Source organism: Dermacentor variabilis, chromosome 8 (assembly GCF_050947875.1).
Source record: "Dermacentor variabilis isolate Ectoservices chromosome 8, ASM5094787v1, whole genome shotgun sequence".
Taxonomy (NCBI): domain Eukaryota; kingdom Metazoa; phylum Arthropoda; class Arachnida; order Ixodida; family Ixodidae; genus Dermacentor; species Dermacentor variabilis.
Genome location: NC_134575.1, coordinates 17,905,061 through 17,931,390, shown reverse-complemented (window position 1 = coordinate 17,931,390; position 26,330 = coordinate 17,905,061). Strand labels below are relative to the sequence as shown.

General features: G+C 43.9%; 2 protein-coding genes across 3 annotated transcripts; both read right to left on the bottom strand.

The window, feature by feature from the left end:
• Window positions 1-3,084: 3,084 nt before the first annotated feature.
• LOC142589734 (MAPK regulated corepressor interacting protein 2) lies at window positions 3,085-11,551 on the bottom strand. Its single transcript, XM_075701301.1, has 6 exons — window positions 11,366-11,551; window positions 10,996-11,092; window positions 9,440-9,558; window positions 7,050-7,106; window positions 6,904-6,948; window positions 3,085-3,384 (listed from the first exon to the last, which is right to left on the bottom strand). The coding sequence occupies exons 1-6, from the start codon at window positions 11,418-11,420 to the stop codon at window positions 3,314-3,316; spliced, it is 444 nt and encodes a 147-aa protein (XP_075557416.1). The 5' UTR covers window positions 11,421-11,551; the 3' UTR covers window positions 3,085-3,313.
• A 2,163-nt stretch (window positions 11,552-13,714) lies between these two features.
• On the bottom strand, window positions 13,715-26,320 carry PolG2 (DNA polymerase subunit gamma-2, mitochondrial). Of its 2 annotated transcripts, none has more exons than XM_075701298.1 (9): window positions 26,213-26,320; window positions 25,039-25,195; window positions 24,159-24,247; window positions 21,753-21,873; window positions 20,812-20,911; window positions 19,725-19,913; window positions 17,860-18,035; window positions 17,219-17,315; window positions 13,715-13,911 (listed from the first exon to the last, which is right to left on the bottom strand). In XM_075701298.1, exons 2-9 carry the CDS (start codon window positions 25,146-25,148, stop codon window positions 13,840-13,842), a joined length of 954 nt encoding a protein of 317 aa, XP_075557413.1. In that variant the 5' UTR covers window positions 25,149-25,195; window positions 26,213-26,320; the 3' UTR covers window positions 13,715-13,839. The 2 variants fall into 2 exon arrangements, with proteins under 2 accessions (XP_075557413.1, XP_075557412.1); XM_075701297.1 differs by having other exon boundaries at window positions 26,077-26,284.
• Window positions 26,321-26,330: the final 10 nt, after the last annotated feature.

Here is a 26,330-nt window from a genome sequence, read left to right as displayed (position 1 = left end):
TCGTTGACGAACATAAGACCACGCGTTCGTTATTGCTGGTATGAGCCACTCGGTTCGATGGGAGAGACAAATGAATAGAACCTAACGAAAATAATCCTAAAATAATACGGTGTCAGATCTTCAATGGCTTGCGAGTTACCAGGCAGCTTTAACTCATTCTGCACATACACGGGTGAGTTTGCAGGTTTGACAGACATTATCGGCCTGCTTAGGGCACATCAACGCCATGCGCGCGCTGCCATTATAAATACAGTGATCCAAAATAAGCTTACTTTTAGTCTCGGCTATCTACGCACAGGAGACACTGCCCTCGATCAACTTGGAGTGAATTGTAGCCCGTGCGTTAAATAATTTCAACTCAGGCTGCAGTGTTACCCCCTGTATCGTCCTATACCATTTTCTCGAGAGGGCACAGTTTATACTTTTATTTGTAACCGCAGTGTGTGGTTTACTCACCTCTGCTGAACGGCTGATAGCGCTGCAGGCTGATAAGCAGCAAAGATAGCGGCACCCTCAAGAGAACAAGCGACACTCGACGCTCGCAGTGTGAGGCTCTTCTCGCATATCTTTCCAGTGAGTACACTTCTTGCCCGAGACATCCGATTTCAAATCAGGTTCCAATATCCGTGTAGCGCCGCTTCAGAGACAAATGGGAAATCCATCGGATGTTCACTGTCGGGTAATTACTGCATAGGCTCCCTTTATACAATAACTTTTTGTTCAGGTACCTGTACCACGGGTGCGTCACAAATATGCATATGGACCTCTTCCGGCCTAAACGTGAATGGTTACCCCACCAGAATCTTTCTCTTTCAGTTTCCTCATGAGAGAAATGTTTTCGGATATGTCCAAATTATAACCCAAAGCCATAATGCTTGCAGCTTATATGAACGTTGTACTTCTATTTTTGTACACAATTCACATTAAATATGTCACTTATTTCAGTTTGCTATTTGTGCCTGGCAGAGGGCCTAGAAAAAGAAAAGAAAAAAAAAATGTACAACTCGCTTCCACGATCTGTGCGATATATTCGATCTTGCCGCATGTGTGTGTGTTTTCCCTGTGAAATACAGTGCAAGACGCTACATTTGTCACAAAGCGTCTGAAGCGAATGTAATACTCATTATACCAAACACCTTGCAAAAGACTTCAACACATCCATGTACCCAGCAGGGTCCCCCCGATGTTCCTCATATGAAAAGGATATGCCTGCAAGACGTGGATCAAGTGCAGCCAACCGACTGTGCGAGGAACATCCGTTGGACGTAGTTAGCATATACCAAGGATATATTCACATCGTTGCAGTGGATGCGATTGCCGTCACATGGATTGGCACTGCAGGCTCGTCACAAGTAAATCCCCTTGAACATCAGTCACTAGTGGTTCAAAGAGAGGGTAATTGACCATCAGGGCTTAGATTGCAGCACCCAAGCGTTGGGGGATGCAAACCGCCAAGAACGCAAAATGAGCACGAAAGAGTGCAGAGGGCCGACAATGGAGTTCCTGTCCACCATCACTAGGCTGTAGCTTGGGTACCCCGCTCTAAATAACACTCCCTATTCACTATAGTGTCACCATTCTTGTGTGGATTTGGCCAAGTTCACTGGCACGTAGCCGCATGTCCAGAAATGAAACTCAACGTCACTGTTGCTTATCCATTGTCTCGTCACTTGAATATCATTATGCCTCACACTCGTACTCACACTTGTACATAAGCGAGGACATGTTGCAATTTGTGTTACAGCTGACGCGACCGGTCTTTGTTGGTGGATATCACACAGGCAGTTGCGTACAATAAATGCTGCGGCGTTTTTGCAGTATGTTTGACGACAGCATATAGTAGCTACCCCTTTTTTATTATTCACCAGATTAGACACTAAACCTTCACTCATTTTCACACTTGCATCGTGGCCTGCGAGATTGGACTGGGCATCAGAAGTTGAATAATGCCCTTACATGCCTCAGCAGCCCACCTCTGTTAGAGGACGTTACTTTAGGCCCTTGGTCAGACAGTAAGTCGTTTGAAGGCTATCCAGGCCCTACTTAATTTTCTAAAAAGCATGGGCCTGGACTGTGGGCTCGAAGTTGTACAAACACCTTACCATGTACTTTACATCTTTCCTCATCGTCACCCATCGTGCCATTTTCTTACCTCTTCCCCTTTCCCTTAACGTAGAGTAGCTGGCTAGAGGAATGTACCTCAGGGCGACCTCTCTGCATTTCGCATCATTAAGTCTTTCTCTCTCTGGACAGGGCACTGCACATTTACCTATACATCAGAGATCTTGTCCTTCCAAAACAATTCACATCTTCTCCCTTAGGGTCAGGTGCATGCGCTATAAGAATACCATATGCACATGTGGCATTTAAGATAGAACGGAAAGTTTCTAAAGACCAGCTTGGTGGCGCATGCCACAGTCCCGGATCGCTTCAAACAGGTCCCTCATACCATCATCAGCACCGTGAGAAGGCAGATCCAAAATGGGCAAGGGTTCTGTACTTTGACTGCAGAGTTTTGTGCACGCCGACTAGTGGGTTGGGAGTGCTAAACACCCCAAAAGTTTGTCAACCCAGAGCGGCTCTTCCCCCCACCCCCATCTCCTGGCTGGGATTACTGTACAAAAAGTTTGCACTCTTTGGGGCGTACATTGTCTCCAAACAGTAAACGTCATTTGTTTTGCTTACGTTTCCTTTCTTGGTAACTCTGCGCTCTCTACTTGTCGAGAATACAATGGCACGCCATTTGTGCCCAGCACAGAATGTCAAAAGCAAATACTTGCAAGATTAGATGACGATTATAGTTTGGGATCAACATAAACCCCAAACAGTGCAAACTTTACTTAAGTGTTGTCTATTCAGGGTAGAGTGCACGCACACGTGCATACATATCCTCTTACAAAGTGTCATGCTTTCCTACCTAAATTTCATCACCACCGCAGACAGAAATCCTGCTTGCGCTAATGATGCTAGAACTAATTTCAAGTGGAATAAGGCATACTTACCACAGAGAACTAAAAAAGAAAAGAGGAAAAAGAAAACAGGAAAAAAGGAAAAACATCCAATGACAGACACCGAAAGGCAATGTTCCTAGAAATTCCGCTGTAACAATTTATTTATACCTAATGTATATTACACAGAGCGGCCATGTATGTGCGCACAAGACTGGTGTATGACCAGACTCACAAGCGTGGCATGAGGCTGCCATTGAAAGGGGCCCTGCGACCGACACTGGTGGCATGGTGCTCAACTGTCCCCGAAAAAAAAAGAAAATTCGGGGTAGTCGGTAGGCAGCGGACAGCAGGGTGTTGCGCCATCAGGCAGACTGCACGATGTTCCAGTAGTGGTGTTCCGCCCAGATTCTTTCAAAGTTGCATGGCTCGAAGTCTGCAGGATGAATGTGCGAGAATATTATTAGTCAGATTGCTTAGGCAAAGTGTTGTTTCTTTTGTCTTTTTTCGCCAAGGTTGGGAAGACAAGATATAAAGTAAGCTCAATCTTTTTTCACGATTAAAAACCATACGCGAAGGAAAGAAACCAGGGGATGTATTCTCAGTCGATGACTTTTGGCGACGCTATCACCTTCGCCCGATGCAGCGCTCAACAAGCCAATCAGCCCATCCGGTCTTGCTCAACTAGCCAGTAAGAGCAAACTGAAAGTAATAATCGCTGAAAGCATTAGTCCGAGAATATGTCACCAGGAACGAGCATAACCTCATGCAGGGAGCCTTCCTAAGCCAACTCTGTGAAGCTAGAGTCATAGGAGGCTACTAAAACCCTCTCTATCACCCTTCCTTTCCAAACACGAACAGATTTCATTTGATGCCCACAAGTACTGGCTGTCACAACGCTATGGAGGTATGAGAAGCACCGGCAGAGAATGTTTCGTGCAGCCGCTTGCTTCACCATGTCTCCGAAACAGATTGCACAGCCTTCAACACTGGGCTCGTGGGAACACGGTGTGTACGAAGTCACCACAGCCCCCTCGGCTCGCTCTTAGACACCCATCACCCCTGGCATCTTCCTACATACAGGAGAAACTCGCACGAACAGCTGTGTGCATAGTGTTTTGAAAGAACAATTTATCAGCCTAAATAGAAGGTAGTGTTTCTCTTTTGTGTCCTTTAACCATGAGCCAGTGCCAACTTGCTTTTAAGCCCAATTTTGTTTGGCACTGAAACTTGTGTGACAGTTTCCCTTCTCGAGGCAAGTAAAGAAACAAGAGTTTCGCATACAGGGCAAGCCATGCGGTACGAGACAAACATAGTGAAGCTGCTCAGTGACCTCAAAAATACCCATAGTGGATCAGTTTGTCAGTTTTCCAAACTTTATGTGCATTCAGAGAGATCACTTGATGCTAGATTCTGGGTTCATCATATTCATTATTGTTTCTTACTCTAGTGGAGTGCATGGCTGGCTATCTTCCTACAGACTGTCGCGCTATCACAGCAGTTATTATCACAATGTATAAAAGGAATACAATTTGAGCTGTTTCCTGCATAAGCTTCAGCTAAAATTTACCATTTTCCTTAACATTATGTGCATTTGATCACTTGACAGTATATTCTTGGCCTAGATTGGGAGGCTTCCTCTACATAAGTGCTATCCATGACAGGACATCATCATGGTTGCAATTGCTAGCACATGGCATGTAAAAAAACAATAGCAGCTGTAAAGAGGGTAAAAAAAAAGATTAGGCTGAGTGGTTTGAGCTAAAAATCAGCTTGTTTTTTTTGTAAATCTTTAGGTGCATTCAAAGAGAGAATCTCAAGCTAGATTCAGGGCCTATATTCATAAACTTCTCAAATGTAAGGCACACTATGATTGGCCAACATATAGGAAACTGCCTTGCCATTACATTAATCACTATCAGTAGTGGTATGGGTCGGGGTGGTCACAGGTGCTCCTGAATGAGAAAGTGCTCTCATGTAGATAGGAGTCTTGTGAATCTGTGCCCCGGCTTACTACAAGTGCGCTTCTCAGGCATGGCTAATGCAACATCGGGAACAATGCTCAACAGATGACGCACGCCAGAGTCTGTCAATCTACCAAATAGATGGTGTGACGTTCACAAGTACAAAGAACTTCCTTTTTTATAAACGCGAGTTGAAGTTACTGCTCTCTGTTTCCATGTTTGAAACATGACAGTATACTTGACAGTAAAACACTGTTGAAAGGCCACATGTTCATCTTCCTAACGATGACACCTGGCAGAAGACGGAGCAAGCTGACTTGCGGTTTTAGTGATGTGGTATAGGTAACAATTCTGTGTGCGCAAGCAAATGTCGTCAATTTCACAAGCCCCGGAAGTTGACATGACATCATCAACGAATAAATGCTGACTAATGTTAACTCACACTCCTAGAAATGCTAGGAACCTCATATTCTACTCTAGGTGGCACTCGTGAGCAAAAAATGGAGCAAACCTAAGCATTTGCCATGCTCTGGTTCAATCACAGAACAATGAAACTTGCTTGTTAAAAATAGCTAATGTGTCAAAAGGTCATTGCTGCAGGGAAGTTACATAGCTATAATGTCGAGAATAGAAGCGACAAACACCAATTTAATGTGAATAATTACAAAGAAATTGCTGTAACAATAAACAATATTAGTGAACTTTTCAGGAGAAAAACATCACATGCTTTAGAACACATCTACGACAGCAGTGAAAAAATGGGAGGCATCAACTACTTGCTGTGGTAATGCATTCTATTCGATTATTGTGCAAGGAAAAAAATGACTACTTAAACGTCTTAATGAAGAACTTGTATGTACATATCCTCTTACTATGGTGTCTTGTGGTTGAAACATAATGTGGTGGTTTCCGACAAATGCTTTTATCAATGTTGGCGAGATTGTGGTGGACCTGAAACATAAGTTTTAGGCGTAACGTCTGTCTGCACGAGGCTAATGGGTTCTAACGTAATGCGAGATATCTATCTAGCTAGATCGCCTAATGTAAGATATCTGAGCTTGCATACCTATAATTGCAACTGCTATTCTACAACTGCTTGGTGAAAGCAAAACCATCTGTACTTCCATTGGTAAATTATCCTCCTGATTCAAAAAATGCCAGAACAAGCAAAAGGTATACTATTAGTGCTAAGAAACTCGTTTTGTGTATGCTCTTACGAAGAGAAAGGAGTGTTAGGGTACAGGAAATAACTATGCCGAATATAATGTGCGATTGAAACAATAACTTGGGAAAGGAAGGAAAAACCATATGCAACAATCATTCAAAAGAGACGTGTATAACTGCTGCTCGCAGTTAAAAGAATTAATCATGTAGTGTCCAATGTATCATTTACGCTACGCAGAGTGTGATACCTCAAAACTGTCAAACTTAATGTATAGTCCATACTAGCATTTCTGATACACTGGAGCAAATTTTCAGTTGCGAATGGCTTATAAAACCAATTACTTATTACTTATCTACTACACAATCAGGTTATTGCTCAACTAACATTTCATAATTTCTTTACAAGTGTGCTCTTTATGGCCACAAATAAAGGTGAACAAGTTTTAATTTTCCACGATGTGGAACAGTGTTTGGCCATCACAGGAATAAAATGTCAGGGGAGTTCATATAATATTTTGTTTGAATCATCTAAATTGCACATAACAAGCACAAAACAGAATTATGCATTGTAGCACTCACAGATATACATCCAGTCATGTCTGAACACGAACAGAACGGCATACAGATGGACCAAATGTGTGCAAAAGCTGGACTACTGTTCATGGAATAGATCAATTTGCTTTTTTTTTTTAAACTTGGCTAAGGTAAGTTCTACAATAAAAGCGTGGTTAATTTTTGAATCACGCTTGCAGTACAAACTAGAAGACAGAACTGACTTGGAAGACCAAGCACATGAAAAAAAAAAAAAAAAAAAAGCACTGACTTACCAGGTGTTCGAGACGGCTGCACTTTCTTATAGACAACCTGTGGGGCTGCAACAAAGAGGCATGAGTGTAAGGGCCCGGGCAGTGAACAAGGCACTGGCAGCTGCTGCTGCAGCACAAAAGGCAGGAACAGATTGCCAGGTGCTTACCAGAGTTTTGCGCCTGCTGATTCGCATGCTCGTATTCTCGGCGCACTGTGTTCCAGGCTGAGAGAACAAGAAAAGGAAGTATGTCACAGCCCATTCTGCAAGAGTCTCTCAATCAATCAACCTGAGGTAGTCCAGTCAATGGCAGTAGCAAGACAAGTTATGGCATTCCATAGACTGCAGTATTTTTTTTTTTCCGTTGTCTACACAGTAATGCCAAAACAGGGGATCACAGAAGGCTACCCTTTCCCAGTTAGTCACAGTTTATGGGGCACGGTCAGGGCCATGTCAACTTTCTTTCATCACATGCTATGTGAAAGCAAAGAAGCAGTTACAATGCATGGAAAAAGTAGTCCATGATCAAGCAACAAGAGGGATAGAGCATCTGGGAACGTGACCCTACTACAGAGGACCACTGGCTTCCATGGATTTCATAGCGACTGGGCAGGCATTGCAAACGTACAGGAGGCTATGAAGATTCAATAATTCAGGAACAAGACTGATGGAAGTGTGAAGTTAAAAATAATTTTGCAACGACCATGTCTGAAGCATGACCAAGGTCATGTACAAGTAATGGTAATGAACTGTGCTTCAGCTTTTGTACAGGAATGAAACGATAGTTTGATTATGTAATGAGAAAAAATGACAATTGTGTCACTGGAAGGTCAAGGAGAAGTTTAAAAATCCAAGTTTGGAATGACCTCATCCCTGCAGCATATGGTCAAGGTCAGGGGATCCAGAACTGAGAGCCAGTGGAGGAAATTTCCCCACAGGATTCATTTCATGGGGGGGGGGAGGCACTGCTTTACAGCCCTGAGTGCCAGCCCTCTACCAATATAATAATTTAAGCTTTGGTTTTACAATTACAAATGAAAAAGTGCCTGGAGGAACAGAGCTCTGGCTCCTGCCCCCGTGCTCAAAATACACTTCTAGAACGCCTGGTCAAGGTCACAAAACAGGCCATGGACCACAGTTCAGTCACAATCCGAGAAGAAAGGTCAAGGTGATTAGATCTTGAGAGAAAAAAAAAAGGCAACTTCATCACTGTGAGCCCGATTTGGAGTTAAGCTCAAAAGAAAAGGAAAGACAAGGTTGCAGTGACTTTGTCTGAAGCATGGCCATGATCAAAGGCTACGCTGAGGTCATGGACTGTGGTTCAGTCATGGTTTGAGAGAGAAGGTCGAGATGAAGCTTTTGAATCATCATAGCCTACTGTATCTTTGCAATGCCTGCCAGATCACTCTGAAACACATGGTAGCCAGTGGTCCGCTATGGCGGTGTCATGTTCCCATATTATCACTTCTGTTGCAAAAGCATGGACTACCTTTTTCATGTACTGTCACTGCTTCTTTGCTTTCATGTAGCATGCGATGAAAGAAAATTGATCATGTAATGAGCAAATATTAACTGCACTGCTGGAAGATATTGAAGAGGTAAGCTCAAAGGGATGGAGCAATATGCCTGCCAATGAAAAGGCAGCAGGGGATGATTAAGGATGAAGCCTAAGAAAAATTTGTAATTGACAAAGCAAGGCGGAATGAACTCCTGAAAAAAGTGTGGAAATAGGGCACGTTTGGTATCAGAGGAAGAATATTGTAACATGAGGACTTGAAAAGGGCCACACAGCCCATTTTGTAAAATGTGTACCGCGCTTTCAGCAGAGAGATGGCCTCAAATATTACTTCTAACGAAGAGCGAGAGTCATTTGCTTGTGCTTGACTCAAACCAAACCATTCGCACTGCACTAATCATTGTCTTTGAAATGTCTTGTGGAAGCCACATATGGTGCCAAGTTGGCTTCTTTCAAACCATGCATGGCATCCTCACAACTAAACAGTTTTTTTCTGTTCCGATTTTCATAACGACTCACTATGACACTGTAATGACTGAGCAGCTTCCCAATGCCATTACTGCGACCAATGTTTTGAGGACGATGATGCTGGCGCGCAACTTTGCTGTCGACTCGAGAAATCTCTATTTTCAAGCCCTGACACTATTGTCATTACCATAAACTATACTGCAGGAGAGTGGTTCTTCCAAACCTCTCTAATCACTCCGACCCTGCATCAACCATCTCAAGTGAAAACACAAATTTAAAATCTCACCACCTCACTTGATTGCCTTCGTAGACATTGTTTCATATTTTTGTGAGGCAGCCAGAGCACCGATATTTGTCTGGAGAAGATATCTGCACATGCAGAGGCGTGCGGGCACGAGCTTTCGCGTGCCGGCAAGTGTACTTGTAGTTTGGCCTTAACAGTTGACTGTGATGTGCAACCAATTAGCCTTTGTCGCAGCAGTACTAACAAGTAGCCAGTTTTAAATGTGGCTGGCTTTCTCCCCATTCATGTCACCCGAATGAGCAGCAGTTGAGGTGTGAAAAAGTCACTCACAATCGCCGAGGTACTGGGCTAGCTCTTCGTGTTGTGGTGTCAAAGGCTCCTGCTGCCGGTGAGATGACGGCGAATGAAGCCGCCGACTGTTCACCTGATAGAAAACTGGTCGTGGTCCCCTGCGGCCAACAATGTTGCCACTCAGTGGAATGAAATGAGCACCAATTTGTGAAAAGCATTCTTGACAACTAGTAATATCATGACACTCGTAACTTCACATATGTTCTAAATGTTTAAAAGTCAGGCTGCAAAGGACCTTTTTTAGCGGCAGTTCCTTGGAACAGTGAATGCCACCTCAGGTGATATATACAGAAGTTATAATTTGGCTGCGATTTGGAAGACTCTTTCTGCGCATATGGATCTTCACATTGATTTGGACCGAGATGATGTTTTAGACTGGAAAGGCATGCCTGTGAGAATTGCTCTGCTTACTTGACGTTCCTTACATAACATAATCCAAGAACATGATAGCTTAGAAGAGGCAGTTATGGGCATCACTTTGCGCTAGGTGAGGCTAAAAAAAGATTTGTTTAACGTTACCTAGCACAAAGTAATGTCAATCAACTTCCACTGAAGTTTGTATCTGCAAGGATTTCAGTGACTTTTCGACTGTGAAAGGTATATCAGCCGAGAGCACTTCAGACCAACTTAATTCTTTCTTTTTTAGCATTTGAGCACAAACTTTGTGAACATCAAGGTACTTAATTCACGCTGACTTGAGGAGGATAATTTAAAATAGGCCGTAACTGCCTTGGAAGTTAGCTTTAGACGATACACTTGTACAGGTGGCGCACCGCGAAGCCTCCCGCATGCCGAAGTGTCCCGATTCATGCGCGACTTTGCCAGCAGTCTGCGCACAGTTTTCTCCAGACAGCGCCTGTAGCAGGATTTTGTCGATGGGAAGGGTTAAAAGCCACACAGGCAAGGCTCTGGCTTCGTTCCAAGTCTGGAGCACGTTGCGCCTAAAAAAGGCGCCGTCGGTACGTTATTTGCTCGAGCAGGTGCGTGGAATACGTATCCATCCAATCTGATCCAGCATTTCGCATTCGGGTGCATTTAAACTCCCGCTTAACTAGCAGCTGCAACGACCCACGATGCGCAAACGAGGGAGCATTCAGCGACGCTTCAAAGTACTGATGCAACGATCAAAGTGCAAGCGACCTAAGACTTCGTCACACGCTTGCTCTTTCACGCGAACAGTGGGAAAAGCCTGAGAGGATCACTACGCAAGGAAACATGTAAAACGATTCGCTCTGGCGAGCTTCGCAAGGTCGAGTTCACCGGAAAGCGCTCATCACACACATTTGCGGCAAGTCTTTCTTGATCCCAGCACACACACAACTTCCACGCATAGCCTGTCGACGTCGGGAAGAAACGGTGTCAATCGACCGTGTCGAGATTCGATCGAAACCGCGGCCCAACTTGGGGACGAATTATAACTGGACGCGAAGTCCGCGCTTCGCACTTCGAAGAGTCGCGCTTTCGGCTCGAATATTCTTTGCGGTTGCAACGGAGCGATCAATTCGATTCCGGAAAGGCTCAGTATATGCACATACCTGATTTCTTCGGCATCGCCGTTGTGGTAAAATCCGTTCGTCGTGGTCGCTTTGCGGTTGGCGGCCGTTTCGGTATTGGCCAATTTCGGTGGAGCCCCTGCAAAAAGAGCAATTGCAGGGGGGAAAATAAACGGAAACAGCGAGGGATTAGCCAAGAGATCGGGCATAATACGCGTATTAAGCGGCGCCGTGAGTGAATGACCGCTGCCCGATTCCACGTGGGGTCACACGTATCTTTTTTTTTTTTTTTTTCTCGGTTCCTCGCCGTCCGTGCGTGCGCCCGCACGTGAGAGACTCGATTTCTTTCTACTGCGACGCTTCCGCGGAGAGTTTTTACAAACACATTTTGCTCCGACCTCGGAAGACTTACCTATTATCCGCGACTTCGAGAAGACATGATGAGGTGCTTTGGAGACGGTATACATTGGAGCCAATCGGTTGCTTTAAAAAAAAAAATAAAAGGAGTAATTCGTCGCCACCACCTTTCCCCCTGCACGGACTCCGTGCGGCACCCAGCTGTTTACCGTGCAGTGCGTACGGCGGCGGCCTCAATTGAAGAACATCGCTCGTAAACGGGTCGGTGGCGTCATCTATCGAAGCCTAGTAAGAATAACGACAAGGTTGCGAGTGGATTTAATAGCATTCGTGGCATTTTCTTTGGTGAGGGAGAGAGTTCAATCGAGAAGAAATCACGCCGAGTTAATCAGACACGCCGTTGACGGTTTTATCGTGTTTTTGCTTTTCAAACGTCTCACCACTTGCGTCAGTTTTGCGTCATTCGTGGCGTCATGGCAAAAACTTCAGGGACACGCGTTTTCATTGGCTGTGTCGTCATAGCTTCGATTGCCGTTTTGCATCGGGCTTCCCCGTTTATTTAGGCGTCGATTTTCGGTTCTTGATGCAGCAGAGTTATCGTGTCGAGAACCAGGAAGTTCCGAGAAATTAAGCTACATTCTTAAACGAACGATCGTTTGCCAAGAAAAACGGAATGTAGCAGTGAAAGTGCGTGGTAATACGCGTTTTTATTTTCGTCCCTTTTTTTTTAAAGATATTTTTGTCATATTTGTAGGCCGACCGTGACCCAATGTTGACAGTATTTCCGATCGATCACTTCCGAATATAACATTTATAGTAGGAGTTGATTAGAGAAACCAGTGGGTAGGAGTCCCACCGCTCTACTGATGCTGCGCGCTTCGTCTGGTGTCATACGGCCACTTAATTACGATCGCGATCGAGCCCGATCCGGATCGAAATTCTCGACCGCGATTGGCTCGATCTCCCGCGGCTGGCGCCAATCGCTACCGCGAAACTCGGATCACCGGTCGGAAGTGCGCTGCGTGGCAGTGATGTTACGTCACGCAGAAGTAAAAAATGTCCCCGAATATCGGTACAGATAACTGCAATATCGGCGAGCGCTTTCCTGTATTAGGGTAACGCAGTTCGCGGCAACGTTAATAATTTGACGCCACAGACTTAATCTTTAATTTTTTTGTGTGTTTGTTGGTATTGTGCAGCTACTTTACCACAGTTGTAGTAGCAATAAACTTTTGTCTCAGCCTATGAAAACACGAACAAGTTTTGCAGGATGGCACCTTCTCAAATATTGGTTAAATAAAAACTGAGTAGTTCATAGCGACCACAGTTTCACCAGAAACGTGGCATATACCTAAAACTCGTCTGAATTGACTTTAACAGGTGTGACAGCAGGATCGATGCAGGGTACAACATTCAGGATAGCATCCAGTATAGTGGGCCTAGTCAAACGAAATAGAGGACTGGTGGCTGGTGGAGGACTCGCAGCACGCTCTATATGCGAGTGCAAAAGTGCCGACATGCCTTGAGCTAGTGGTGAGAGGGCTCCTCTAGATTTGTTGGTTGAATTCTTAAGCTTCATCCAAAGCAGAAATATTGTTTGCGTATTACTCGAGCTGCTGCGGCACTGGTAAGTTTGTTCATCTTGCATTATAAGCTCCTGTGAATGTGCTCTGAATGTGGCTTGGTACTACTGTTCACCACATTGCGAGTTCCTGGTTGTCTCAGAGACCTCCTCATAGATTAAGGAAACAGTAAACTAGAATAATTGCTTCATATACCTGAAAAACTGTTTTGTAGGCCATTAAGGCAAGCTGAGATCCCAAATTCCGAGTCTGCTACCAAATGGAAGTCGAACACTATACCACCGAAGTCAACAAATATTTGGCTGAAAAATGTTATGCACAGCTCAATGTTCCATTTCCAGCCAGAAAATGCCACTTCCATATACGAGAAGTTCTCATGTATAGCAGCATTTTCATTCTATAAATCTGGTCAGAAAGACCATTTACTACCTGCCGCATTTCACTTATTGTCAGGACGCGAGTACTGGGTTTGAGGGTTTGCTACTGGACACAAACAGGGGCTCGATAGATACTTTGCTGCGCTGTTCATGTAAAGTTTATGTAAGCTATTTTTGTGTGTAGGTATAGAGAGATAAGCAAGTTGGCACTACAGTTGAAAGCTTCCATGCAAACAACTGAAGATTGTCACATCTCAGAGCTCTTATTGAAGGTATTAGGCAGCATTCTGTGAGCTAGGTGGCAGGCTTTGCTTCTTTGCGATAACCGGCTTGATAATGTCATATAAGTGAATTATTTTCATGCAAAGGTAACATACTCACTTGTAAAGTATCATTGGCACCAGAGTTTAATAAACAATAATGGTCGCATCTTAGGGACCTATACCGATGGTGTCAACAGTTTATTAGGCAGGAAGTTTCACTAGTACAGGCTAGAAATTAAAGTCACTCGGATGTCGTGCTATGTAGGTGACTGGCCTGCCAGGTGTGCCACGTGGGAAAGTAGGGCTTCAGGAAGAACTCTCTGCACTCTGTAGGCACAGTGGTAGTCGTCTGTGCACGTCAGTCACGTGGACTTGCTCCTGAAAATGTGTGTAGTACGTGCACAAATTTGCATAATGCTGAATTTCCACACTTCCCACAACAGTGTACAATGGCAAAGGTGTTCTAATTTGTAAATTAGAATGTTACATTAACTTGAAATTCCCAATTAAATTTGATAGTAATACTTCTGGAATACCTATGCATTATAAGTAGAGGAGGGTGAATATTAACGTTCTCAAATCCAATATGAATAGTAAGTATAGAATATTGAATCGAATATCAAATAATCAAACGCTGACGCATTTTATTTCCATGATTTATTTCGGTATATTTAGGTACCATGCCTGTACCGGCTAGCACAAGAAATACAACTATTGGAAACAATAAGCCTTTTACACAATATCACTAATTATCATTAAAAAAGACTGCATGAATAGCCTCTCAATATAACAGTTACCTGGCTGCAAACAAGCACTAAAAAATGAACGGCTGTTGTATGACTAGCTTTACAAAAAACATTAAATAAGTCGTTACTGAAAAGAAGATTGGAAGTTGTGTAAAAAAAATGCTGCTGAGGGACTTGTGAGCTGCAAACACATGCCAATAAGCCTATTGCAAGAAAAACATTGGTGGTTGTAGCATAATAGATAAAACTGCTACATGACTAGGCTTCCAAACACACTAATTGAAACACTACGAGAAAAAAATCACGGTTGTCATGTAGGCTTTCACCACGAAGCCAAAAAACAAAGCTTGCATTGCCAATTCTTGTATCAGCATTCCCTTGAAAACTTTTCTTGTTGTTTCGCTTCTGATAGATTGTGATGCTTTGTTTAACCGACACAGAACAGTGGCAAGAATTTAAAATTGGATTGTTGCAAAATATTGAGTTAATTTCCAATATTAAAAATACAGGATAGTTACTTTTCGTATAGGAATAGTTAGTGTGTAATATTTAATTCGTATTCCAAACTTCGAATATTTGCATACTCCTAACTATAAGTCAAGACAAGGCTGAATGAATTCAGTCAAGCAAGAATGAGGAAAATTATTAATAAATAATATGGATGACATGGCGGGATGATAATGCTGAGTTGGGAACTGGCATTCAGGAGGTTAAGTGTATTTTTGGTTATAGTTAAAGACGGTGTTTATAAGACACAAGGAATACCAACTTTCTCATTATATTCTCTTCAAGTGATCATTATTGAGGGAACTTATGCTTATTGGTAGCTAACAGTAAGAATGCATAGTAGTAAATTCAGTGTAACATAGCAAGCAAACAAGTTTTCTAGATGGCTGTGAATGTCATTGTTATCAAACGAAATTAAATATTCAACAGCAGTGAAGTTGCATTGTGGTGGTGATATGGAGCCGTATTCTGAAACGATCTACTCTGGCGATACTATCACCGCAGTGATGGTCACTTTCAATAAATTAACCGGCTCATTACCCGTCACGGCAGCATGCACTACTAACACGCGCTCTCGAACGCTTCACAACGCATGAGAGAACACACCATGCGAGTTCAGGGCGGCTCGGGTGTGTTGTTTTCGAGTGTAATGGTCACAGTACGGTTTCTGCACACTGACTACGGTTGGCGGCTACGGCTGCTTTAAGTAAAATAAATTGAAAAAGGAAGTGTGAAATGTTTTATTTTAATGAACGAATTGTGCTGCAACTCAGGCGGTTGCAAAACACATTTTTCATGATATTATAAAGCAACCCGCTGTTTCTGCATCTGTCTGTCAGCCATAGCGCACCGCCAGAGCGGCAGTGTCGCCTCGTCTCTGCTACACTTCACCACCAACCACACGGGCAGCGCATTGTTCATGCTGCAGCTGCCAGCGGTTCCAAGACACTGTCACCAAAAAGTGTCACTTGCACAAGGCGACACAATGCAATAGCCGATCAACAGTCAACAAGTATCGCTGCGCAAAACTATGTGCAAACTGCCATCAATATACACTGTGAACTACCAACGCTCTTGTTTCTACTACACTACACCAACAATCGACTATGAAAAGACGCATTCGTTTACCCAACATATGTCAGGAGCACCTAAGAACACCGTGGCGTCAAATTGAGGTAGGCTGGAACTACTAGATGGCGCTATTTGTTTTCCATTTTTTCTGAAGCAGCCAATCAGCACGGTATGTTGGCGGAGGCATGGCAAAGGCGATTGTATCGCCAAAGTGGATTGTTTCAGAATACGGCCCATGGTCAGCTGTGCCAGCGACCAAAATAAGGACGAGATTGTGCTAATGCTGGTTAAGAGAGCGAGCTAGCCATTAGCATGGAATGTGCCACTTTGCTGTCATTGTTCCTCTCCGCTGCCAATAAATGGTAGTTGATCACACACACTGGCCACCTACAAGCAGTGGTGCTACAGTCAGCCATGCCACCGTATCAACAAAACCTAATGTCATTCCATGCTCCTACAATATGAAAGGTGTTCCAATTTAATCAATCAATCAATCAATCAATCAATCAATCAATCAATCAATCAATCAATCAATCAATTAATCAATTTTATTGTGCCAAATAGTGTATAGACAGGCATATAAAGGGTAGGACCCCATATTAATGAAATTGCAGGCTGCATCCCGACAGTAGTCTTACGTATGGTGCCATTCACCAGCGCAAATTTATACCGTTATCACATGGGACACTTTCTATCGCGATCAAGCCACCAGATAGGGATTGAATTTCTCGATCATGACTGGCTACTTGGTGCAAGCGGAGGAAGTGAGCCTATCACAATCGAGATATTCGGTCTGGATCAGACTTGATCCCAATTGAAATTGCCCCGTGTGTCTCCGGTGTTAAAGAACTGTATTATACAGAAAATGCAAGATAATAGTAGATGACAATGCAAATAAAAATACGTAAATATACAATAACAGAATTATGCAAGATAACACATAGAACACATTATCAGGAACATGAAGCATACTACTAATGAAAGTGCTTTATCATTACTTGTTGCCAGGCTAGTTGATTCGTACTTATTATGGTGGAAAAGACTCCTATGAGGTCTTTCCTTTCATTTCTTCACACTCTTTCACGTCTGTTCCATCGTATGAAAGTGCAGAACCATTGGACACAAAGTGTGCTGATTTATTTTTGTGTGCTGGACACGAAGGCATGCAGAACACCTTTAAAAGAGTTCACGATGTTAGTCTTAATTTTTTCTTGAGGTAAACTGTTCCAGAGCCATGTGGCAACATATGCATATGAAAACAAATTGTAATTTGTCCTTATTCCTAGGATTTAAAACAATCATTAATCATTTATGTGGCCATGGTGACAGTGGTGCCTTACCCAACTAAGAGAGAACCGTACCTTCAGGCCTGTGTCTCGGTGACGAACATGGGCAACACCAGTCTTCAACGTCGTCTCATCCAAAATCACCACTGCCACCACACCCATTTCGTCAAACCTGCAGCATCCACCAGTGTGTGTGTGTGGGGGGGGGAGGAGGGGAAGAGAAAAGAAAAGAAAAACATACTGCTGCAGAAAGGATTCAGAACGTTCAATCCTTCAGTGAGTTTTACCAGGTTTACAGAAGTTGTGCTCCATACAAGAACCCTCTACAGGAACATCAAATATGAGAACATCAACTATTTCATGACTACTGCACTCGGAAAGCATGCATCCAGGCATTTGAAATATACGCATGACATAAAACATCGTGAAAAACAACAGAAGTGAACCCAGTACCTGAAGACACACTGGCACCACGAGCAAACAAACAGACATTTACCTTCTATCTTGTTTCACTAAAACACCTTAGGAACATTATTAAAACTTGTAGCACAGGTCTAATCAGAAGTGTTTTAATATGTTTGCAATACATTTTAAATATCGCTACTTACAATAGTGCTTTTGCCTTTGATACGCTATCATGCCATGCACAATTTCGCACGCAGCCCCTCAAGGAGATAAGGGAGCACTTGGAAATGCGTGCAGCCATTTGCGCCCACCTAGCCAGCTGGTTGTCGAGTGGTGCTGAGCTGCCCAGGCTGGGGTTGGAGTAGACGGCCAGCGTTCCCCGTAACTGCCTCTGTAGCAGCTGGGCCAATGGCTTCAGAGAAGCCACGCCCCCCCACGTAGCTATGGCCGCTTGGAACGGAGCGAGGCTCGGATGTAGCGAGAGCACCTGCGTAGCGCAAACATTTCCCTACCTGGCCAGTTCGTGATGACATACTAGGGCTGTATTACCAATAGGCTGGTTTCGTGAATGATTGTTCAGGTGTGTGATTAACAGTGGTTGAACAAGGAAAGCCGCTGAAGCCAATGACAGGGGGACTTGTATTCGCTGAGAGAGACAAGAGCCTTTGTCGAAACGTTGGCTTCAGCGACATTGCTTGTTCGACCACTGCTCATCACTTCTAGCCTCCATCTTTTCTGTGTATCTCTCTCTCTTATTCTGGATTTTCAAGCTTGCATAATTCAATATTTACTTCAAACAAGTCTAAGCATTCCTAGTAGATTTAAGTTGTTTCCCTTGCATTTTGAGGCCATTTAACTGCTTCAAACAATTGAAATAAGGATTTCAGTTAAAGAAGTACTGGCACATACTTTCTAAGTTGTAGGTACTCTACCGCACGCTTCTCACATGGCAGAGGATGACACTCGAGTGTAAAGGCTAGGAAATGCTTGTAGGATATTTTAGTTTGATACTAGACCAGAGTAAGGTCTTCAAATTCTGGACCTTGTGTCAACGACATTATTGCGACGTCTTGCCACAGAGAAAGATTGGCTAACGTCGTGTAGCAATCAGGCGAGGTACGATGATGCTGTTCACAAAAGAAATATTAACAAGTGTGCAGGTTGCATTTCTTTTTGCTTCGCTTGCGTGTGACGTGAAGCGATCTCAAGAACTGAGTGACTCAGCATACCGTGACGCGTTCACTACATGGGCGCCAAAACAACAATTGGTTTGTGGACACAAGTATGTTACAATAAATTATTTAACTGGCTTTGATGTTTGCCAGTATTTGTTTTTTTTTCTAGCGGTTATAGCATTTCACCCTTCATTTAACAGAAACAATGACACATTGAAGATGTCGCTTCAGTATATACTTGTTCAATCCAGAGTAGGAAGTGCTTGGTGTAAGCAATTCCGAGATGCAAGCAACCCAGGAGGGGTGTTGCTGCATCGCGGAAGCTGGTGATCGTGTTGGTAATTAAGATGGGGGTCAACTGCATAAAATATTAGTCCTTTTGTACCCTTAGTCAACCAACTTGCTGGATACATTTCTCTCTATGGCCTCAAGAAAGTGTCGCGTGTCTGACTAGGTTAGGGGAAGAAAGCGGGATCCAGAAGTGTCATAAAGATGACAACTTGCCGTGCTGGCTTAGTGGCTCTGGCGTTCCGCTGCTAAACACGAGGTCACGGGCTCGATTACCAGTTGGCGGTAGCATCTAAATGCGACCTAAATGCAAAACCACTTGTTTACCATGGATTGGGTGCACGTCAAAGAACCCCAGGTGGCCAAAATTAATCTGTAATCCGAAGTGTAAAAATGAATTTCTGTCCAAGTAACACTGCGGTCAACCTCTAAGTTTCTGCTCTAATCTTACACCAGTGTCACATGGGACCGCGTTCAGTCGTGATCAAGCCTGACCACAATTGAATTTCCTGACCGCGACTGGCTCCTTTGCACAGGCTGAAGAAGAAAGCCAATTGCAATCGATTTCTCTATTGCAATTGGCACGAAAGGATCGGGCTCTGTCCTGATCGAAAGTGCCCAGTGTGACTGCGGTATCAGCAACAGAAGAATGTAAAATGATTGCTCACTTTAACTTTTGTTATCCTTTAAAGATAAAGTGGTCTGTAGCCTACCTGCCCGAGGGGACCCTCTTGGTGGGCGTCCCTCAGGAACGCTTCCGCAGCTGTTTCCAGGCTACCGGCAGACGCAACTACGCACCCTTGGCTCCAGAGCCGCTCCAGGGGCCCGGACTCGGCGTGAACAACGTGCGACTCTTGGGACCCCGTCTGCTCCAGCTGGAATGCCCACGGGCGCCGGGAAAGCTGCCAAACATGCACCAAACTTTGCGTCACCGCTGATGCCAATGCATGAGCTCACCAATATGCAGCCTGGTGGGCTTCGAAATTTTGCAGCGCCAAAGAGGTGGATGCAGTAAAGAGAAACACAAGCACTGAGCTTACAACTGCTGTTTGTTTTCGTGAGAAATGAGATAAGTACACTGTTGTTGTGTTCAACAAATTAAGACATATGGAAAGTTAGGCTACACTGGAGCTGGCTGTCCCATAACGCAGTTCAGAAAGTAAGGCTACACCTGACCCCTGATTACGAACACACTGATGACAGAAAGAGATAACAAAAAAGAATCAAGAGAGTGATACTACATAGATTGCAATCTACAGTAAACTACAGCACATGTGTACGGTACGGTATGGCTTATCTCTCTCAGCCTAGTTAAATGTCACAAAGCTATTCTTGTTGTTGTCATTTCTTTATCTATGTTGTATGCTCTGATACACTAGTAGTATTGGTATATTCCTAGTAGTATTCCTTATTAGCATGCAAATAAGGACCTTCTTCTGCATATTACATTGCAGACTGTTCTTATTATTGCATCATATGTTACATAAGTCTGTACAGCTCCACTTTCTGGTAAAAGTTAATAACTTCTTATACAGGCACATAAACATACACAGAAACTCACACAAACACAAGTGCGCAATAAACACACCCAGTTACACCCCAAACAGAAACACAAAAATACACACACACGCACAACATGCAGGAACTCGCGCAAACGTGCAGGCACACATGAACACATCACACAAGCACATAAGGCACACAACAAGCACACAACCGGTACAACACAGCTAAACAGAAACACATGCACACTTCACTCTATTTGCAAGCACAATCAAAATGGACCCAGGTGAACATGCTTACCTGTCGCCACCAACGCAGTCGTTGCCGTTGCCAGTAGGTCAGCCACTGAGCTTCCTCTCCAGAAGCGGGAAAGAAAAGCAGCTGCTCCAGCGTAGCTGCCCTGCAAGGCAAACATTTGAGATTGGAAATTGTCTCGCGCATGTCAACCTTGGAGTGTAGTTGACTCGCAACAATTCAAACCCGGATAAATGAAAATTCTACAAAGCAATTAAAAGCAATCTTTAAAATTTTATTGACTCCGCTATGCCTTCGATGCATGCATTGTGAAGGTGCTATAATACAAGCAAGGTTTCAATTTATTTGAGCTCTCTGCCACCTCAAGGAAGAGGAGTGCAGCCAAAGAGTGATGAGATAGGATGCATTATAACAAATGATCAATACAATGCTCCCGTTTGACATTCAGACAGCCGTGCGAGTTGACTGCCACCAGTGCAAGATGACGCCGCAGACCTGGTAACCTCAAATGCTTTTGTGTCATGTATATCTGCTCATACATATTGTGTAAAAGTTACTGAGTGTGTATATCTATTCACATGATAGTGCTTAATTTCGCTTTCGTTGATAGCATTTCTGTACTTTTGATGAGTGTAGTTGTTATGAGCAAGAGTACCTCCTGTGTGAATAGATGATGAATGCATCCGTATATTTGCTTCTAATTGCAGTTTTTGACACCAGATGGCCTGTCTGTAGTCCTTCTCCTTATTTCTGGGTGCTTGAATGCTTTCACTGCAACATGGCCTGCCTATACGCCGCATTTCTGGCAAACTTGGTACAATTTTTCGTCAATCCCTGTGGTACAGAAAAGGTTACACTTTAGATAATCAAAATTTATGATAATTCAAGCAACAATTTGTGTTCCCAAGTGTTCAAATTAATGCGATGTTCAAATTTCGGCCTCCAGCACTTAATCTTTCGAGATAGTACATGGAATGTGGACTCACCGCTGGCTCTGTGATGGTCGGTCTGGGAACAAGGCCTTGCTACTCTTGCTGTTCAGCAGAAGTCCGAAGGAAGTCTCCGAATCCACCAGCTCTTTGGCGGCAGTGTACAGCACCTGTAGATCTGGGTGTTAGGATGCCAGAGTTAACTGGGAATTGGCAAAGACCAAACACGCACCGAGTGTGTAGGCTAAGATGCAAGAATGCCCCAGAATTGACGAAATCATGTCCGTCTAGCTGTCGCATTGTGACAGGTTCGTGGTTAAGCATTGCACGAACAATCTAGTACATACGTCAGCTAGAAGAAGTGCAGACGCATGCTCACTCACCTATATTTCTGTAGGCTATGGACTAGGGGTGCACGAATATTCATTTTGAACAATGAATCAAAGAGTGTCCTATTTGATTGAGTCTTCGAATCGAATAATCAGTATTTGTAAATGCAAATATTTTTAAAATACATTTTGGATATTTCAAAATGTCAACTTCGCCCAATTAAACATAAAATTAGAACAAATGTATGGTACATTTTCGCCCCTGCGGTCCTAGTATAGACATAAAACATGATTTGCGCAGTGGAGCAGGCTATGCCGCTTAGGTAGCCATACTTTACAGGCTGTACAGCGATCATTCTTGGACTCTCTTAACAGTCCTGTACACACACAGACACCACTTGTTTGCTCCTAATGCTCCATTTCCACTTCAATAACCAACACTTTATAACATACTACATAATGACAGAAACTTGCTAACTTTAAGATTACTAGCATGTGAACATTGTTTTGCATTGTGATAACGGCTGTTCATTACTCATGATCTATTGAATATTCGATTTGCTTCTGGCACTAGTTGATTCGTATTTGATTTGGTCTGAAAAATCACTATATTCGCACATCCATACTATGCACTCACTTATACTTGCATGCACTCACACTTGTTGGCAATCACTTACTCGCATTCACATTTGCAAGACAAAGGCCGAGCGAAACCGACGGAACGTTGCCCCTCAGTGCGACTGACCGCGGGAGTAACACGCGCTGGAGTTGAATAGAGACCACCCGCTGAGAAGACGTCAGGGCCCGCATCGCGGCGTCATTTAGTCATGGTGTCGTTCTGCAGGCGACTAAATAAAGTTGTTTCTCTCTCTCTCTCTCGCTTTCCATTCACAATCACCGGCATCCACTCACGCCTGTACTCTCAACTCCTCCTCACTGGCATGCACGCACACACACACATACACACACACGCACACACATGCGCACTCACACACACACACACACGCCAACAGTCACTCATGCTGATACTTGCATCCATTCAAACTCACCGTCACTAGTTTTCATTCATACATTAACTGGCACCCACTCCTGTTCGCACTCATGTCCACTGACACCCTTCGTCACTTACACTTTATCTCACACCTGTGAAACGGGTGTACAGCGGGCACAAGTTATTGCACTTATTAGTGAGGATGCCCAACCTATTCTCCAGTACTATTATTGATTTCAGTAATTCATCTACACAATCAAACTACCCATTTTCCTTCCCACAGATGGTGGTTTCTACTTCTGTCAAGTAATGATAGAAGCACATTAGGTTTGAAATATTCTTCCTAGAAGCACCTGAAGTACCTAATGCTGCATTCTAAAGGCACAGGCAAACTAGGGGGTGTATTCTGTACGTATTATTTTCCTCCAATAGTTTTCATTTGTTATGGAAAAATGCATTATTATTAGTTTAACGTATGTATAGTATCTCTGATGTCTTTCTTGTTTTTTCATTGTATGGACTTTATTATGTGTGTTAAATTACTTCCTTCACGACATGTTTTCGTTGCTTCGCCTGCACGTGTATTATTTAGAAGTGTACTGGTGGCTCACCTGCTCTGAAACACTGTAGGGGGCCAGAGGCCTGTCAAGCTGCAATTTTCAGTTTCCTTTTTTTTTTTTGCCATCACCCCCTTATTTCTCATGGAGAAAATAAAAGTTTTCTTAATTGATGCTATCAACAAAACACACATAAATATTCAATACTCCCGTTCTAGCTATCACTTCTGAACATATATTTAGATGTATATAAAAAAGTTCGAACGAATGGACAGTTCTGTTCGAGAACTCCGGATAACATGACGGTGAAAAGTTTGTCTGTTACATTTGTTACAAATTCATTTGTCTGTAACATGACTAGACGCCGGACAGTACCATCTGCAATGCATCTCGTAATGCGTCAATGTAGGCAGAACCGAAAGACCGTTAGTTGGCTTGCCGGTGTTAAGGTCGAACCAGCAGTTGGCACCATAATGGGAAAACAGGCCATGTGGCAACCCTAGTGCTTAGCACCAGAACGCCACAGTCACTGCACCACCACGACAGGTCATGCTGGATACTGCCCACAATGCTGGGGTCCACTTGCCTTGAGGTGAGTTGGCACTTATTTGGTCTGGCCAGGCTTCCTCCATGGGTAGCACGGTGGCCTCGGCTGATCGAAGAATGTGACGCCGCCTGGAAAAGGACAGCCCCCTCTGTAGCAACACCCCTGACGCACTTCCGTGAAACACAATTTGACAGCGACAGCAGTTAAGAGCTTGGCAGTGGGTTTTCGTTGTGCATACACGGCCATCCCGCTATGCCACTGCCAACGGCTGGTGTTGTCGAGTCATCATCACGGATCATCATCACCCATTCGTCCTCAGCTTCACTCTCACCAGACAGTGAAGAAAAACGAAACTTCGTAATTTTTGAATCCTAGGGAGGTCTGTCTAGTGGCATAACCAACATGCTGGTTCATATGGCATGTGATGAGAAACAAAATGACGAGCACAGTAAATTTCACAGACATGCAACGCTACACCAAGCACACCCGAACACACAACATACAAACCAATTAAAGTATCTTATTGCGAACAATGTCTCTCAGAAGGGTAAAAGAGCTTTATTCCACAAGACGCACAGGCAGAGCTAGTTTACGAACCATGTACATGCATCATAGCTCAGGCATAATACTTTTTGGTGTATATTCAGTTACAACAACTGCAAATAAGAGGCGGAATAGCTGTATATAGCTGACCACAAAATGCTTTATTACCGCACCACGCACCATGCCATATTACCATGGTGCCTGGGAGCTGCACAATATTCCAGTGTGCGCCTCTTGTTTTCGTACAAGGTGAGCATTAGTTTAAACCAGCATGTGAAGCATATGTGTGCGTGTTGTACACGGGTTGGCATATTGTACGTGCAGAAAACAACGGAGTATATGAAGACACTTTCTGAGAGAGAGAAAGATGTTTTACCATTCTCGCCTCAGGTTGTCACGAAGAAGTGTGCCACATGGCCCATACGTGGTTTTGCCCACAAACCCGTACTTGAGCAGGAGCTGTGTGAACGCCACTGAAGTGCCCATGGGTCTTCACACATAGTGAGGCCTGTGGCCGTGATGCACCAGTAGTCCTGAAAAATAATATACCAATTAGCAAACGGTCAAGTTCAAGACGTGGTGACCGTGTCAGTCAAGAAATTTTGTACTCGAACAGCGACGTCTTCTTCCAAAGCGTTGATTATTGACAGTTAAGCAAGGTTTTGCTATTAGCAACTAGATTTGATATTGTCTTCACATAGCTATGAGAGCTATAAAAGTACCACTAAGCTTTCAGGTGTCCACAAAATAAAACTATGAGAGACAGTGAAACGTTATGCTTGTTTAATTGCCACGCAATTTTTAATTTGCATGCAACGTAATTAAGGACCAAGGATATTTACTATACTGCAACGTTCCACAGACCGGTTTAGCTTACGAACGAAGTGGAACTCGTTTCGCAACGTTAGAGTACAACGTGCTTACGTCCGCAAGCCGGCCGTGTTTCAACCAGCAGTCATCAAATGACATCAATAATTTAAAACGTGCATGCATTTTCCCACTCAACAAGTCAACCGCCGATATCAATAATTAAAGTGTGCTTTCTCCGACGACAACGAAGCAGCTGCTACAATATGGTATGCCCACAACGCGTAGGCACTTTATTCACCCAGAGACAAGCCCCGTGCAAGTTACTGCAGCCCTACCGAAAAGCCGCGACGCCGGTCTTGATCAGCTGATCAAACGTCGAAAACGAACGCATGCTGCCGAAAAAAAAACAAGTTTCGCTGCGGCCTTGGGCACTGACCGCAAGACTATACGTCGCAGCAGTAGTTTTGCTGTATTCGTGATCACAGTTCATTGGTTGTGATCGCGAGACAAAAATTCCTTCTTACGTGTCTACCGAAGCGCAACTTCAACGTAACCGACTACACGTGCGTAACCTACGGGATAAATAGGCGAGTCACAAGCTCACCTGCGCGCGCGCCGACGAGCTCTCAACATCGCCGTGCGCGGAGGCGAAGTTGCGTGTAGTACATCTTTTTGCAGCGACAGAAGTGGGCGCCAGAGTTTGAAATATCGCAAGCTACGCGATCGGTGCTGCACGCTACCTGGGCCAGTGTCTCAAACTCGATGCCACGGCTGTCTGCAGCCAAGTAGCAGCCAGTTGCATGCAGCTTGGCTCGACCGCGTTGCTTTGTTTGGGCTGCCCCACCTCCTTCCCCTTTG

Excerpts from the sequence above, each read along its gene's own strand:
- LOC142589734 (XM_075701301.1), bottom strand. The coding sequence starts at position 11,420 with ATGTATACCGTCTCCAAAGCACCTCATCATGTCTTCTCGAAGTCGCGG. Across the intron at positions 9,559-10,995 it reads GGCGATGCCGAAGAAATCAG|GGGACCACGACCAGTTTTCT; the intron begins GTATGTGCATAT and ends TGTTGGCCGCAG. Across the intron at positions 7,107-9,439 it reads AGCCCAGTACCTCGGCGATT|CCTGGAACACAGTGCGCCGA; the intron begins GTGAGTGACTTT and ends TTGTTCTCTCAG.
- PolG2 (XM_075701298.1), bottom strand. The coding sequence starts at position 25,148 with ATGGGCACTTCAGTGGCGTTCACACAGCTCCTGCTCAAGTACGGGTTT. Across the intron at positions 19,914-20,811 it reads GACTGCGTTGGTGGCGACAG|CTTTCCCGGCGCCCGTGGGC; the intron begins GTAAGCATGTTC and ends CATGTTTGGCAG. Across the intron at positions 17,316-17,859 it reads CTCGACAACCAGCTGGCTAG|GTTTGACGAAATGGGTGTGG; the intron begins GTGGGCGCAAAT and ends TGGATGCTGCAG.